This window comes from Corapipo altera, unplaced genomic scaffold (genome assembly GCF_003945725.1).
Source record: "Corapipo altera isolate COAL_440 unplaced genomic scaffold, ASM394572v1 78, whole genome shotgun sequence".
In the NCBI taxonomy this organism is placed as follows: domain Eukaryota; kingdom Metazoa; phylum Chordata; class Aves; order Passeriformes; family Pipridae; genus Corapipo; species Corapipo altera.
In genome coordinates this window covers 8,382,152-8,395,372 of record NW_020884904.1, presented here as the reverse complement: position 1 = coordinate 8,395,372, position 13,221 = coordinate 8,382,152, and the positions used below count along the sequence as shown (strand labels likewise).

Here is a 13,221-nt window from a genome sequence, read left to right as displayed (position 1 = left end):
AAACATGTCCCTTCCATCTTAGCATCATCTGTGCAATTCCTCCAGCTGCTCCTATACATGGTATGACCTTTTTTTTCCCCTTCCCTTCCTTCCCCCTCCATCTCATCCCCCTCCCCGCCCCATCCCTGCTCCCTTCCCTTCCCTGCCCTGCATACGAGTCTGGGGCCAATCGGCTCTTGCAGACGATCAAATGTCACTATAAGTTGAGAGCTGCATCACCTTGGGTCGCTCGCAGATCCCAGCTTGCCCGTCCCCTTCGACAGGGAGCTTGCTGCTTCTCTCCACTCCTCCAGGTAAGTGGGATCCCTGGCAAGGGATGGTGCTGGGGGGTAACACTACAGAGGGGCTGAGCCTTGGTTTAAATAGAGAAAAATCAGAGGAGAGTTGGGGTCTCCCAGATCTGGGATCTGGCACAGGATCCTAAGGAAAAGGCACTTTTCCTTTCTGGCTTTGGTTGGGCATCACACAAATCTCATGTAACACACGGAGATTTGGATGCTCTGAACTCTCAAGGATTAGTAATGGGAGAACAGATGCTTTCAAAACCAAAACGTAGAGCTCGAAATTAAGAGTTATCTCTTGGGACACTTGGGGGAAACTCCCTCCAGCAGCAGGAGGAAAGTGCTGACCTTCCCTCCCCTGTCACCCAGAGAAAGGGATGGCCGAGACAGGAGGTAGCAGGGGCAGGACTGTTGAGAAGCTGCTGGCAAGTGAGGAGGGCTGTGGGGTGTGGGGCTAGAGGGAGATCTGAGAAACATAAATATGGTCATGGAAAACTGCCCTCTCCCACAGAAAAGAAGAAAACTGTGAGTGTGAGTCACCCACACTGGGTGGTCATGTCACTGAAGTGTGAAGGAGTTTGAAGCTGTGCATACAGGGAGCATACCATCATCACTCTGAACATGACCCCGTTTATGTTTCTCAGATCAGCTACTTGTTGTGGCAAGTATCCTACAAAGACAGGAGAGACACCAACACAGGTGACTCTGGTGCCAGCAATTTGTACTGCTTGTGTGGGGGAGCTCCAGTGAGGCTGTAGATGATTGCCAGGGCAGGCAGCCATCCCTCGTGGGTACAAGACCCAGGAAGATCGTGGAGTCCCCACCCTTGGAGATGTTCCAGAGGTGTTTAATCTGGCAGTGGGTGATATGGTTGAGTGGTTTAGGGGTTAGAGCGATAGTGCTGCTTTGATGGTTGGACTGGATGATCCTGTAGGTCTGTTCCAACCTTGATGACTCTAAGATTGGGGAAAGGGGGATATAAGCTGAGCGTGGTCGCTGGCTTTTTGCCCTCTGTCTCAGCCTTGTTGTTCCTAGAAAACACTATGCAGGGAGATCAGGCAGATCATACCACCATGAAGACAAGGATAAAGGATACATCTTGGGACAGGGAGATGGGATTTTCCTATGTGTCAGTGGACCCTGCAGCAACGCTTGGGTCCTGTGACCCTGTTTCAGCATCAGTAGTACTGAACAGTTCAGAAACAAAGGGAGGAGGCAGAGGGATGGAAGAAATATGTATTGAAAAAGGTATATGTATATACTTTTTATAGAGAGAAGCATATTATTATATTTATGTATTTGCTAAATATATTATATATAATACCTATCTATTTTAATATAGATATGTATGTGTATTAACAAATCCATGCAGTTGGTTTTCAATGGTTCCTGGTAGGAAAGTGTGTCCATGTGGTTCTTGGTGGATCATACTCCTAGTCCTTGCCTGATAGCTGTCCCTGCCAGGACCCATTGCCCATGCATGGCCTCTTTTGTCCTCTCCCCTTTCAAAATGGCTCTTGTTACCTTGCCTACCTTGTATGGCCTGGCTTGGGAGGGGATGATTGATGGGTGGATTATTTCCAGGGATGGCTTGGAGGTGCAAGGCAGCCCATTCCCCCTCCCGGGTGCATTCTCAGCTGCTAAGAGGCTTCTTGGGATGTGCTGATTCTGCTCTTTCAGTCAAGGCCAGGAGCATTTGGGGCCAAAAGGGACGTGGCATTCCTGCCCACCTGGGGCTCACGAGGATTGGTGTGTTTGTCCTTCCAGCCATGACCTGCTTGGCTTGAATAAAATGCAGAAAATAACCTTTGCTTTCACCTTTAAGGGGTGGGAGCAAGTAGGAAGTTTTCTGTCTGGTGAAACTTTCCCCCATGTTTTGATTTCCTTCCAAAGGGTGGGCAGTATTAACTAATTGATTTTATTACATCTCTAAACCCAGTCTCAGACCAGAATCCATTTTTTCTGCCACTATACAAACAAAGCCCAATTATTGCCTTAAGGTGCTAACAGCCTTAATCTTGGGCTGCGTTTGCTGTGTGTAAAGTAATTTCCACCGAAGGGTAATCCTGAGCCAGCTGGAGACTTTCCATTGCCTTCAGCAAACTCAATCCTAACTGCAAAAAATACTGCTCTTTACAGATTGCTTGCTTTATTGCCTTTTGGATGTAAATGTAGTTCAATTTTGTTGGCTGCTTTGATGACAGAGCTACGTGGATAGTGCTGGGCATCAAAGAGCCTTCATTGTCTCGTGTGGCTGTAGCTATGACGGTCTGTGTTTTGCCCCTGGCTTTAAGGGACCAGATGGCTTTTGAATGCCATGGAGTAGACAGGCACCTTCTTTTTCTTGGAGCGAGACTTTTTTGGCTTTCCAGCTAGGGCAGTGGCAGTCAGCTACAGCCTTAAATGCCAACTCCTCCTGACAGAGTGACCAAACTTGGTTGAACGTTTGGCCCTTGCAAAGCTGAAATCTGCAATCTTCCCTTGGATTTTTTTGTCCCCCACCCCCTGCCCTAGCCTGTGGGGTTCCTGTGTCTGGCTCATCTTTGCACACAGTCTGCCAGTGCACTTGTTATTAATTCATTTTATCCAGAGCCAAGAAACCCCCTCAGGGTTGGGGTCTTATGGTGTCAGGGATGCTGGCATTCTCGTTCTGTTTTTATAGCACACGGACAGATGCCGTGCAAAATCCCATTCGCATTTGCAGCGCTTGGATTAACAAATATGGAAGGGTGTAGGGGAACAGCCAATGTGACAACCCTCAGCAAGATGTCCTTAGAGCTAAATTGGAGACTAGATGAGCTCATTCCAATAACTGCTAATGGAAAGCCTGATTGCAAAGACTCCCGTTGACTTCAATTGCCTTGGAAAGAGGGCATGGGCTGCGCTACGTGCCTACCGCACACTGAACAGACGCTCGCTCTCTGTGTGCACACCCAGGGTTCCCGAGCTGATTTCTTCTCCACCATTGAGCAGTATTACTCTTCTTCTCACTGGAATAACAGAGGAGTTTAGCCCAAAGCCCTTTAAAACTCTTCTTTTTTTTTCCCCCCTTGTACTGGAAAGAAGGAAATACGCATTTATAAATTAAAGGCAGAATCCATGGGACGATTGGCCATTGCCTTGAGTCTTTACAGATCATGTGTTTTAGGAGGAGCCAACATCTGGGCGTTAGACAGGTTCCCTCCTTAGGGTTTTGCCTGAAGAAGCTTAGCTGTCCTGTTGCATAAACCAACATACTGTCAAGCATTATTTCTAATACCTTGAATAATTTTTGGAGACTGAGATGAGACTGCTAACATGCTAGCCACTGTGCAGATAGCAAGTGGAACTCTTTATCCTGAGGATTTGTTGATCTACATAGAAAAGACCAGGGGAGAGAGACCAGCAGTGTTGTAGCATTCAAGTAATTAACAGAAGAAGCAGCATGAACTGGTGCAAAAGAAAAGCCTTTTGCAGAGCTGAAATTCTTCCCATACACAAAATTCTCCACAGATTCCTTCTGCCTGCCTTTGGTCTCCAAAATACTCCTTGGGATAGCTGTTGCACTTGAGCAATGAACAATCACAACCACCAAGTTAAAAGCAACCTATGGCCAAGAAATCACTGAAACCAAATTTCATGTGTCCTAGCAATCGATTACCCTCTCATCGTGCTTCTCAGGTCAGGTCATAACACAGCCACTGCTGGCACTACTTCCAATGCAACTCTGACTTTCAGAAAGAGGATAAATGAGGAACTAGAAGAAAAAAATGCTGGCTGTTTATCTCTCATGGGGGTTTTAAATCCCATTGGTGTTAATGTATGGTGCCCAGGGTCATTGCTGGGGAATGGAGAGAATCCCTTATAGGGCAGGGTTGGAGCCTGTGGGATTACTGCCTTCCTCTGAAATAGAAAGCTACTGAGCTGCAGTTGTTCCTTTTGAACCTAAGTCAGCCCACCTGCTCCTTCAAGACATCTCTCATATATCAGCTGAATAATGAAGTCATGAAAGTCAGGGTTTGGGGCAGCAAAAAGAAGCCAGGCTTTCTAATTTAAGACTGACTTTAGATCTGGAGGAAGTCTTGGGGGGCCCTTTCCCACCTCCTCCCCTGGCCTCAGGGCAGTTGATGCTTTTAGAAAAGCCAGAGTGTTGTATTACATAGAAATGATTATACCCATGTGAACTGCCTAAACAGGGATGTGACTGGTTTTCATCTTAAACTAATCAACAGAATATTGTTCACTTGTATAAACCAGACACACTTCTGGGTGCTGACAAATAAGGACTCATCTCTAGGTATATTGGTAGTTTCAGTTATTCTTTTAGCTCTGACTAATGCTTTGGAGCTGGCACCTTCCCACTTGTGGTAGCATAAAGTCAGGACAAAATTCTCTGATCTTTCCAGAGTGATGGAAATGTCAGATGGGTGCAAGAGGACACTGGCCTATGCCTGTCTCCCTCTGGAGATTTTGTAATTTAAACCAGGTCCAGATTTCCCCCAGTCCTTGTGGGACACAGCTGAATTGACGGGACATGTCTTTCCAGATGATGTTTTCCTCCTCCTCTCTCCTTGTCCTCTGACCTGGCTGGCAAAGGTTTGTGCTTCTCCCAAAATGTCAGTGTTGGTGGGGGATTGGTTGCTGTGTGGGAAAGCAGGTGCCCGTCTTTTTTTGTCCTCAAATGTCAACCCATCTGCTTCTGCCTTGGAATTTTTTTTAGGAGGTGCTCTCATTAATAACACTTTTTTTTTCTTCTTCTTTTCTTTTTTTTTCTAGAAACTCACTGCCAACATGTCTGATACCGAGGAAGTGTAAGTAGAGAGAAAGTCGTGTGTGTGCTCGTCGGCTCAACTTGCTCCATGCAGCATAGCAAGGGCATCCCAGCAGGGAGTAGAGACCGGGTGCTGCTCTGTGCACAGCCTGAAGCCCCCCGAGGCACTGAGGAGGGGGCATCTTGACTTTGAGTGTGAAAGACCCATCGAAGTTCACCTGACTTCCTCCCTGTCCAACACAGGACATCCCCCAAACACCTCCACTCAGCTCAGCCTGCCCTCAGTGGCTGTGGCACTACCCCTGGAGGAGGGGAAATGAAATACAGAGGGCAGCAGAGGAGCCCCTTTCTGCCTTGGTTTAACAAATCGAGAGTAATATGACCAAACCCAATGGGGTCGTTTGACATTGATGCATCAGTAGGTACATAGGGGAGATTTAGAGCAGTCATGGGATCAGAGGAATCATGGACAGACCTACAGTGGTCATTTAGCCCTCTCCTCTGCTAGGAGATAAGTTCAGCTCAACCTGCGTCATTTTGCCCAGCTCTTAACATTTTTTTTCTGAAGATAAAATTTGGTGCCTTTTTCAAGCAATCTCTGACTAACATGTCTTTCTTTTGGGATCTGGCCTCAGGGCTGCTCTGAGGCTTGGGTTTCATGCAAGGGAATGGTAGAGCAGGAGAAGCTGGGAAGTGTGGGCAAGGAACGGGAACAGACCATGAGACTGGTGTAACTACAGCCGTGGGAGAAACATTGAACAGCATCTGTTTTATGCCAGATTTTTGTTAGACAGCCCGAGGGTTCAGGGAGCCTGTAGCACATCTGGGTTGGCATGGGCCCTTGGCTGCAGGTTGGCTTGCCTGGCACACTGGGGCTGAGGTCCACCTGTACAGCACTCATGTGTGGGTATCACGTTAGAGCCCTGAGGTGGAGGATTATTCCTGGATATGGATTCATGTGCACCCTCAGAATCAGGAACACTATTTTAAATAAAACTCAGAGTCACTTTACCACTCTTAAAACCAAATATCTTCTGGTAGAGCAGAGAGAAGGGGGGAAAGAAGAAACAATAGACTTTAAACAATGCTACACTGTGTTGCTTCAATATATGGTTTAAAGCTTGTTGACAATATGGATTGGGAGAGATATTTATCTAGTTTCAATATCCTTTTTTCCTCTCTCACAGGGAACAAGGAGAGGGTAAGTCTTATATCTGTCTCTAATTGCTTCCATGCAAGCCTGCAGCATTCTCTGGCTGTGTCACCTGGTACAGTTAGACAAATCTGAGGTTTCTTTTTCTGTGCTTCTGTCTGTCTGACTGTCACCAGATTCTGGTGTTTTTACACTACCTGTAGCAGCCTGGCCGTGTTCTCGCTAGGGGCAGCCTGTGGGGTTTCAGCCTCACATTGATGCTCTGGTTGCAGGGGACGCCTCTAGTTTTTGTAGGGGCACTGCCATCTGCTGGCAGTTTATTTTGAAGCTTGTGTATATGTAATATTTTCTGTTTTAAAATATAAATCCCCATGATATACACATGCAATATACATAGAAGCTTTTCTTATTCTCAGAGGCCGTCTCTGCTACCTTTTTCCTTCTAATGCATATATAATCCTGCCCAAGAGAAGAATCAATGCTATATCACCTTCTTCCCCTTTTTATAACTCCTCTTTTTTATTTTCAAAGTAATTTAATCTGTTACTTTACTTGCTGATTTGCAAGTGGCCTCTCAGAGACCATCTTGCCCGGCATCCCTGTGAGCGCAAAGGGCTCTACCGCGGGTAATGTTGTACCGATGCATCAAAGCTGATGGTTCACTTGTCTACTTTTTTCCCCCCTCTCCCATTTCAATGCAGAGGAGTACGAAGAAGAAGGTAACAAAAAAAAGTGGAATGTAATTTATCTTTCTTTGAATCTTGGCCCTGCTTTTCCTTGTCTATACTTCACCCTTCTCTTTGGTGCTTGCTGCTAAAGGTGATCTGAAACACTTGATCGGTAAACCAGTTGGAAACAAAAAAATCATTCAAATTGAGGCCATGACGTGCAGAGCCTTCACCTTGTGGTGAAATGGAGTATTTGAATGAGCTGTTGGGGATGGTGAAAAAGCTAGAGACTAACCTGCTCATAAACTCAGAACCTTTTAAAGCAGGGACTGGTGCAGAGCCCACACAACGTATCATCGGTGAAATCCTGCCATTCTCGTCTTGGCAATGTCCACAGATTGAGTTTAAATTTTGGAATTGAAAAGAACAGGTTGTCTGGCTCCTGAGGAGAACCCAACAGGGCACTGCTGAGGACAGAAAAGGCAAGGCAGAGAACCAACTGGCAAAGATGAAGTTTTTAAACACACCTTTAGCTGGTAAAATGTGATTTGACAAGCTGTGAGAGACAGAGTGCTGATCTGGAAAGACGGAGCATGAAAACCCCTTCTCACCCAAGTTGTTTTACCTTTTGTAGGCAGCAGGGAGAAGAAGATTTTGGAGATGTATCACTATCTTTGCTGGGCACTTTTGATACACTGGCTTCAGTTCAGGCAAGCGTAGCTGCCAGTTGTCATCCTTCATTTTCCCAAGGTGTCTGGAACAGAGAGAAGGGCCAAACTCTTGGACTTTCTCCCAGGATCTGCCCTTAGTGTCTCAGACATCTTCTAAGGGGTCAAGAGCAAAACCCTATACTGGAGGTCAAATATTTTCATGTGGAGGGTATGAGACCAACTCAGAGAGAGAGACTTGCCTCTGTGTAGAAGTGTCTCTTTTGTGAGTTTATACACAGCTGGGTTTTGTGTTTGGTTGTTTGTTTGTTTGTTTGTTTGTGGGGTTTTGTGTGTGTGGTTTTAGTGGGTTTTGTTTGTTTTGGTTGGTTGGTTGTTTTTGTCCTGGATTCCTCCAAGTTGCTGCAAGGGACAAATTCCCATCAGTGGTGGTGGGAACAGTGACCATGTTAAGAGTAGTTCCTGCCATAAGGTACTGACATTCCTGGCATTGCTTCTAAAGGGATTGAGGGCTCAAAAAAAAAAAAAAAAAAGAAAGAAAGAAAATATGGACTGTAGAGCTTCAGTCATCGTAATGTCTCTCTAGTTCTGCATGGAGTGGCAGAGCCAGAGCCAGGAAGGTGAAGGTGTTATTCATGCTCCATCCTTCGTCTTGTCAAATGTCAAAAGAGCAAGCAAAGGGTGTTGTTCCTACAGACAAGCCTTCCTTAAAGGAAAAGCATTTCTTGCTTTTTTACTTTCTTCCCTAACTGTCTACTTTTTGGTTTCAAGAATTTCATGACTGATATGAAATTAATAGGCAGGTGACTTCCAAGTTGGTTTTTTTTTTTAATCTGCATGACTATCTTCTCTGAGGTGTATCTTTTCTATGCTCCTTACTTTTGCTTGACCTTTGTTTTCTCTTCCAAAGTCATCAATTTCATTTCCATATAACTTTTCTCCATCACTTTCTAACCACCTTTTTTTTCTCCAGGCCTTAGCTCACCCCAATACTAGTTTCTAACAGTTTTTTGTTTTCATTTTGCTGCTTGCTGTTGCTTCTTGTTCCATGACACTTGCCACCTGAAGCTCAGGAAGAAGGTATGTGACATGGCTTTTTGATTTCTTTCTCTCTCAATATGGAGGAAGAATTTGTGTGCAGAAATCCAGAGCAAATGGTTCACACTCAGTGGCTGAGACTTGGTCTTGAGCCATAGACATCAATGCAATTATGGACATTGATGTCATTTATTGAGCTGGTAGGAAATGTGGCCTTTTTTTTTTGTTTAAAAAACCAAACCAAACCATTATATATATATATATGTATGTATGTATGTATATATGTATAAAAATGTATATAATCTACATACACATATATTTTTATATACATATATATGTGTGTATATATATGGATATATGTATGTGGAAAAAAATATATATGTATTTGTTTTCTTCTACCTTTTTTACTGAACTGCTTGACTTTTTTTTGGCACAGTAGTGTCAAGTCCTCTCCTTTCTCTCCGAAAGCTTAAATTTTTTAAAGGGAGGGGGACACCTGCAAAGTTTATATTCATCTGTTAAAATTCGGGAATGAATTTGTTTTAAGTTTCAAAAATTGATTAATGTTGGCTAAATTTTTTCACCAACTGAGAAAAATATGTAAAGCAAAAGAAATACAGCAGTTTTATTTTTGATTAAAAAATTACCAAAAGCCAGTTTTAGGAAATTTTAGCCAGCTCTAATAAAGAATAAAATATTGGATGCCTTTTTATGTGGTTTTCACTTGTGGTCATATTCCCATATTTCAGTAACATTTATAACCCCATAATGTCCCCATAAAAATGTTATTTTTAATTCTCTCTCACCCTGTAATTCCATCATTGTGTATGCTTGCCCATAATGGCCTGGGAGCTTGGCAAACCTCAAGAATGTTCCAATAACATATTCCTTGTTTTAATTTTCTCCTCCCATTTCCTTTGCTGTGTGACGTTTCCCACCCACAGAAGAGGCTCAGGAAGAAGGTACGTGAAGCAGTGCCTCAGCCCTGCTCATTCCTGCAGCAGGGTTTGGTGCTGATGTGCACCCCGATTTTGCAAGGTGGTAGAAGAAAGAAAGAGGCAAGAGAAAGATGCTGTGACAAACTACTTGCAGGCAGGGGAAATGTGGATATCATCCTTTCACCTAAACCACAGCAGTCTCCAAGGCTGATTTTTAGCCCTGGGTGTTTGTAACACGTGCCATGGAATAACTGAGGTCTGTCTGGAAAGGTTTCTATCAAGTGTCAACTGGTTTCTCCTATGTAGCCTGATCAGATGGATTTTGAAGTCAAAATCCATCTGTGGAAAATACGTGTGTAGCCCTATGGTACATAGCACATATTCTATAATATGTCATATTATATATAGTATATTGTATATATTATAAGTTTATAAACTATAATATATAATATTATATATAATATAAAAAATACTACATAATTATGTGTACGTAGATGCTGGCAAGTAACCCCAGCTGGCTCCTCACATTGCATACAACATTAGCAAGGTGGGACAGACAGGGCAGAAGAGGGGCTGGAACAGAAACCCACCCTTTGCACTCGAGGGATTTGGGATGTGGTGCTCCAGGTACAAGGAGCCAAAGGGTGGGTTGGTTCTGCATTTGCAAAGCTTCGTGCTTTGGGCATATTTTAAACAGGGGTAAACCTGTTTATAGTGCCACGAGAGACCCACTCTGAGCAGTTTGCAGAGTTTTTGCAGCATCCAAGTTCAGAAGGCTTTACATTTCTTGTATCTGTGTGCTTTGGTCACCTGTCTCCATTTCATCATCCTCTGTTTCTCTATTTCATATCCTCTGTGGTTTTTTTTAGACCCTCTTACATTCACACATTCTTTAGTCTAACTGTTCTTGTTTTCCATCTCATTGCTTTTGCTTCCTGCCATGTCGCACCTGATGAAGCTGCTCCGGCAGGTACGTGCCATTGCCTTCCAAACTGCTCCCCGCCATCTCCTTGGTGGTGGTGGTAGGGATTCAAGGGTGGTGCAAGAGGAGCAGGACCCAGTCACTTTGCCTTATTGCTTCCCTTTGTCTTTCGTTTTCACCTCACCTCTGTGACAGGTTCTCACAGAGGCTCACACACAGGAATAGTCTCAGTCCAAGGGGTAACCTGGCCTCTCTGCCCCTCCTGACCTGTGCAGAGCTCACCATAAAGCCAATCTGGGCAATGGCAGGAATTGTTTCTCCAAAACTGGAACTAGAGAGAAATTTCAGCATGTATTATTTGAGCTTACTGTGAGATTTCCCCTCTCTGATATGTCTTTGCCTCTTTCCTTCTCATGAAGGTGAAGTTGTTTCCAAACGACACATGCTGCAAATTCTTTCCCCTCCTGGCCATTAGCACATCCCTTACTAGGGTAAAACTTTTCCCTCTGAGCAGAGTTTTCAGCCTGTGTAATGTCAGCTTATGTAACACTGTATTTCTCCTAATGTTCCTTTCCATCCTGTCCTGTGGCTCTTCCCACCTAAAGAAGCTCATGAGGAAGGTATGTGACATGACTCCTGAATTGCCATCCTTCAGAGTAAGCTCTGGTTTAGCCAGTAAACCATAAGATGGTAAAAGAAAACAGGAGTTAAAAATGGGCATATTAATATAGACTAAAACTTGCTACCATTTTGTTTTTTGTACTGTCTTCCTTCATGTTCTGTCTTGACATTGACTGCTGATGCTATGTGGTCATTGTTGCACGAAAAAAAAAGCCTGAAAACTTCTGGGAAATGTAAACCTCTTAAAAGGATGAATGTTGAAAACCCTTCACTCTGAGTTTGGTTGGGTCTCCCTGGGAGACTTATTTTGGACCATTCGGGGTGGGTCTGGCCTCCAGATGATGTGCAGATGTGCTCATGATTGGCTGACATTCTTACAGTAGCCTTTCCACATATTTTTCTCATCTTAAACCCTGTGGTATAAAGCAAATGGTGATAAATTTGATGTTTTAGCTTTGCAAATGATTAAACATGGTTTTCTTGTTCATATAATGGAGTTTCTAGACCGCTGTCTCATGGTAGTACTTACAGCCCCCGAAAACCTGCTGGCCTCAGGTTGTAAATCCAAGTGTCAGGGTTGTGAAACAGCATGCTGCTCTGGGCTTGATGCAGGACTGCTGGAATGGGCGCATAAGACAAATGTCATCTGATACGGCCGCTTAAATCAACTTTATGTTTTTAATATCTCAGATCATTTGTACCCTCACTTCCAGTACTGCTTTTCATATCCGTATTCATTTTATTTCCCTGCCACGTATTCTCGGTCTTTCCCTCCCCCTCCATTTTGCACAAGTGAAAAGTTGTTCTGATGTTTCTAACGCTCTCGTGTTCCTTTGCATTTTGCTCTGTGACTCTTCCCACACGCTAAAGCTCATGAGGAGGGTATGTGCCATGACTTGTGAATTCCTCTGTTTCTGTCTGGAGCGGTAACTCGTGCAGGAATTCTGGAGGTGGTTGAAGATGAGACGATGTAAAAATACCCTCTCCTGCTTTGCTCTTGTAGGATAAGCAGCGTGATGAGTAATAAGTACTAACTGCTGTTTGGAAACAATGTCTGAAGCACAGGCTGGGCATTGCTTATGTATTCCCCAGCACCTGATGTCTCTAACCAGGCTATTGGTATGGACACCAGTTGGTACGAGGAGAGTGTTTCCAAACACATTTCCTTTGTGCCATACACCGGGGTTAGAGGTGGGACAGCTGTGTCCTGTGGCAATGCTGTGCCCCTCAGTTGGGTGCTCCTCTTCCTCCTGTCCTCTTGCCACTGTGCAGAGGCAGAACTCCCTTTTGCAGCGATGTATGGTGGTGGGACTTGCACCTGAATTCATAAGCAACAAGTGGCACCGTGTCACACCTAGCTTTCTTTTGGGCTAAGGATGGCACTGAGTGGCATCATTTTGGTTGCAGCATACTTGAGAAAAGGTGTAGTGTTTGCTTTTTCCATAACTGTTGGTATGTTTCTGGGTTAATGTGCATTATGCAAAAATGGGGGTGGCAGGGTTGCATTTTTACTTGATTTTATAAGCTGAATTTTAAAGTTCAGTTCTGGTAAGACAATATGTGTGATTAGCAAAATACAAGGTCATGCTTATTAAAGCATCAACCTGGCAGCCCAGACCCATTTACCTTTCAACTGCCCTTCTGCCTTCCTCTCTCCTCTTGCCCAGCTAGGCTTTCATCAAATGCTTTATCCTGCAGGTTGGAGAGCAGTAACATGCTCATACTTACCTTCCCACATCGGTGTGCAGTCCTACACACCAGTGGTGAAATCCTGGGCACTAAGGAAATCAATGCCAGCTCCTGGGAGCCCATTGATTTCTGCAGTGGCTGGGATTTCTATGCACATGAATAAGAGCGGGTTGTTTATACCCTTCTTGCACATTCAGACCTATGGGTGATGGACTTGCTCTAAATACAATAATGTTTTGTCAACCAAAGGCTACCAATGGCACTTAATTTATAACGCTATGAATATATATGTATTAGTAATCTGCATCTTTAATATCCCAACAACCCTTTCCTTCCTCCACGATTTTCTAATTGCCATCCATATGTGCCCTCTATTTCTCACTTAATCTTATTAATGATTTTTATCCCTTTAACCCCTCCACCCTGGCTAGGAAAAGTCTAAGGTTTTTTAATAATCCTCTGTTTCTTGCTCTAATTATCTTATCTTTTTTTG

The 13,221-nt window shown here is 44.1% G+C and overlaps 1 protein-coding gene across 37 annotated transcripts in view; it reads left to right on the top strand.

The window, feature by feature from the left end:
• The first annotated feature begins 200 nt into the window (after window positions 1–200).
• Window positions 201–13,221, top strand: part of TNNT3 (troponin T3, fast skeletal type) — a 31,464-nt gene continuing 18,443 nt past the window's right edge. For 9 of the 37 annotated variants that reach the window (XM_027651139.1, XM_027651140.1, XM_027651134.1 and 6 more), the window contains exons 1-4: window positions 5,037–5,071; window positions 6,219–6,232; window positions 6,886–6,903; window positions 9,503–9,520. In XM_027651139.1, coding sequence (XP_027506940.1) covers window positions 5,052–5,071; window positions 6,219–6,232; window positions 6,886–6,903; window positions 9,503–9,520 — 70 coding nt within the window. In that variant the 5' untranslated portion in view covers window positions 5,037–5,051. Of the gene's footprint in view, window positions 294–5,036; window positions 5,072–6,218; window positions 6,233–6,885; window positions 6,904–8,588; window positions 8,601–9,502; window positions 9,521–10,454; window positions 10,467–11,023; window positions 11,039–13,221 lie in introns of those variants that run through there. The other 28 variants (XM_027651125.1, XM_027651127.1, XM_027651120.1 and 25 more) reach the window with 9 other exon arrangements.